Here is a 1,928-nt window from a genome sequence, read left to right on the forward strand (position 1 = left end):
TCTCTCCTGGTTTTTCCCCTCCAACCATCCCCAAACTCTCTCTCCCCCCTGGTTTTTCCCCTCTAACCACCCCCAATTTCTCTCTCTCTCCTGGTTTTACCCCTCCAACCACCCCCAAACTCTCTCCTGGTTTTCCCCATCCCTTGGTTGATCCCAGCCCAGGCTCTGAGGTGGGAGGAGAGGATTTTCTCCCGAGGAAGCAGCAGCTTTGCTGCTGGATTTGGGGTCCCCTGGCGTGGAGGGCTCCCTGCTCCTCACCCCCTGCTCCTCACCCTGCCTCTCCTCCTCCTTCCCAGGAATGTCTACAAGGATCTGAGGCAGATTGAGCTGGCCTGTGACTCCCAGGAGGACGTGGACAGCTGGAAAGCCTCATTCCTCAGAGCAGGAGTCTACCCAGAGAAAGACCAAGTAAACCTTCCCCTTGCCCAAATCCTCCTCAGGCCACATTTTGGGGTGGGAGGGGAGGTCCCACGAGGAACTTTCAGAGTCAGGAGCTCTCAGGTGGGCTCGTGGCATGTCCCAGAAGACTCATGGACACCCTGGAAGGTGCTGGGATGTCTCAGAGGGGTGAAACTTCACAGGGTGTTGGTGGTTTTGGGGCTGCCCCACCCACGGAGCTGGTTCTGAGCTCTGAAATTCCAGCAGTTGGAAAGCCCCAGGGTGGGAATTGGGTGGCAAAGGGTGGAGGTGGAGCTCCAGAGAGGGTTCTTCTCCTCTCTACCTGCTCCTGGTGTGGTGATTCATGTCTTGCTTTTCCCTGAACAGACAGAGAATGAGGATGGTGTCCAGGAAAACACCTTCTCCATGGACCCTCAGCTGGAGAGGCAGGTGGAGACCATCCGGAACCTGGTGGACTCTTATGTCAGCATCATCAACAAGTCCATCCGGGACCTCATGCCAAAGACCATCATGCACCTCATGATCAACAACGTGAGGGTCCTCAGGGGTGCTCCAGGGAGGAGTTTTGGGGCTTCCTCTCAGCGTTGGGTGTCACCAAACCCAGAGGGATGGGGTGATCTTGGAGAGACGCTGAGGGTGGGAGCGCTCTGCTGGGAGAGTTGGGGTTCTTCAGCCTGGAGAAGGACCTTGGGGGCTTTTAGGACATCAAGGGGGCTTTCAGGACATCCAGGGGGCTTTTAGGACTTCCAGGGGCCTGGCAGAAAGCTGGGGAGGGACTTTTGAGCAGGGCCTGTTGGGACAGGACAAGGAGGAACAGGTTGAAACACCCAGGAGGGAGATTTTTTCCTCCTTCAAGGTCAAGCTTGGAGCAGCTTGACCCTAGTTGGAGATGCTCCTTCTTGGAGGAGGGGGGTTGGACTAGATGATGACCTCTAGGAGGTCCTTTCCAACCCAAACATTCTGCTTTAGATCAGGGAGAAGCAAGTTGAGGCCCCATCCCTGAGGGTCTTTAAGGCTCTGGGCAGCCTGATGGAGTGGGAGGTGTCCCTGCTCATGGCAGAGGGGTTGGAACTGGGGGATCCTTGGGGTCCCCTCAACCCTGACAGATCCTGATCTGTTTTAGCAGAGGACTTTAGAGCCCTAATAGCTCAAGGGTTGGACTTGATGATCTGGAAGGTCCCTTCCAACCTAAAGGATTCTGAGTTTTGAGTCCGAGCTCGACGAGGAGCGGTCGGGCGGCGGAGGACGCAGAACCCCATCCCCCCCAACCAACCATTTTGAATCCAAACCTCCCAAAATTTCAACATCTAGAAGTCACACTCCTCTTCTTCTTCCCCTTCAGACCAAGGATTTCATCCACTCGGAGCTCCTGGCTTACCTGTACTCCTCTGGGGACCAGAGCAGCCTGATGGAGGAGTCGGCGGAGCAGGCGCAGCGGCGGGAGGAGATGCTGAGGATGTACCACGCCCTGAGGGAAGCTCTCAGCATCATCGGGGACATCAGCACCAGCACCGTCTCCACCCCCGTCC

General features: G+C 56.6%; 1 protein-coding gene across 1 annotated transcript; it reads left to right on the forward strand.

Moving 5' to 3' along the window:
• Positions 1-296: 296 nt before the first annotated feature.
• On the forward strand, positions 297-1,921 carry LOC103771863 (dynamin-2-like; the record flags this gene model as incomplete). The annotated part of the gene is made up of 3 exons (XM_008939179.1): positions 297-408; positions 766-930; positions 1,742-1,921. Coding segments are annotated over 3 exons (457 nt in total), but the record flags the coding sequence as incomplete, so codon positions are not given.
• Between the last annotated feature and the right edge of the window lie 7 nt (positions 1,922-1,928).

The sequence above is a fragment of the Merops nubicus genome, unplaced genomic scaffold, assembly GCF_000691845.1.
Source record: "Merops nubicus isolate BGI_N331 unplaced genomic scaffold, ASM69184v1 Scaffold12084, whole genome shotgun sequence".
Lineage (NCBI taxonomy): Eukaryota > Metazoa > Chordata > Aves > Coraciiformes > Meropidae > Merops > Merops nubicus.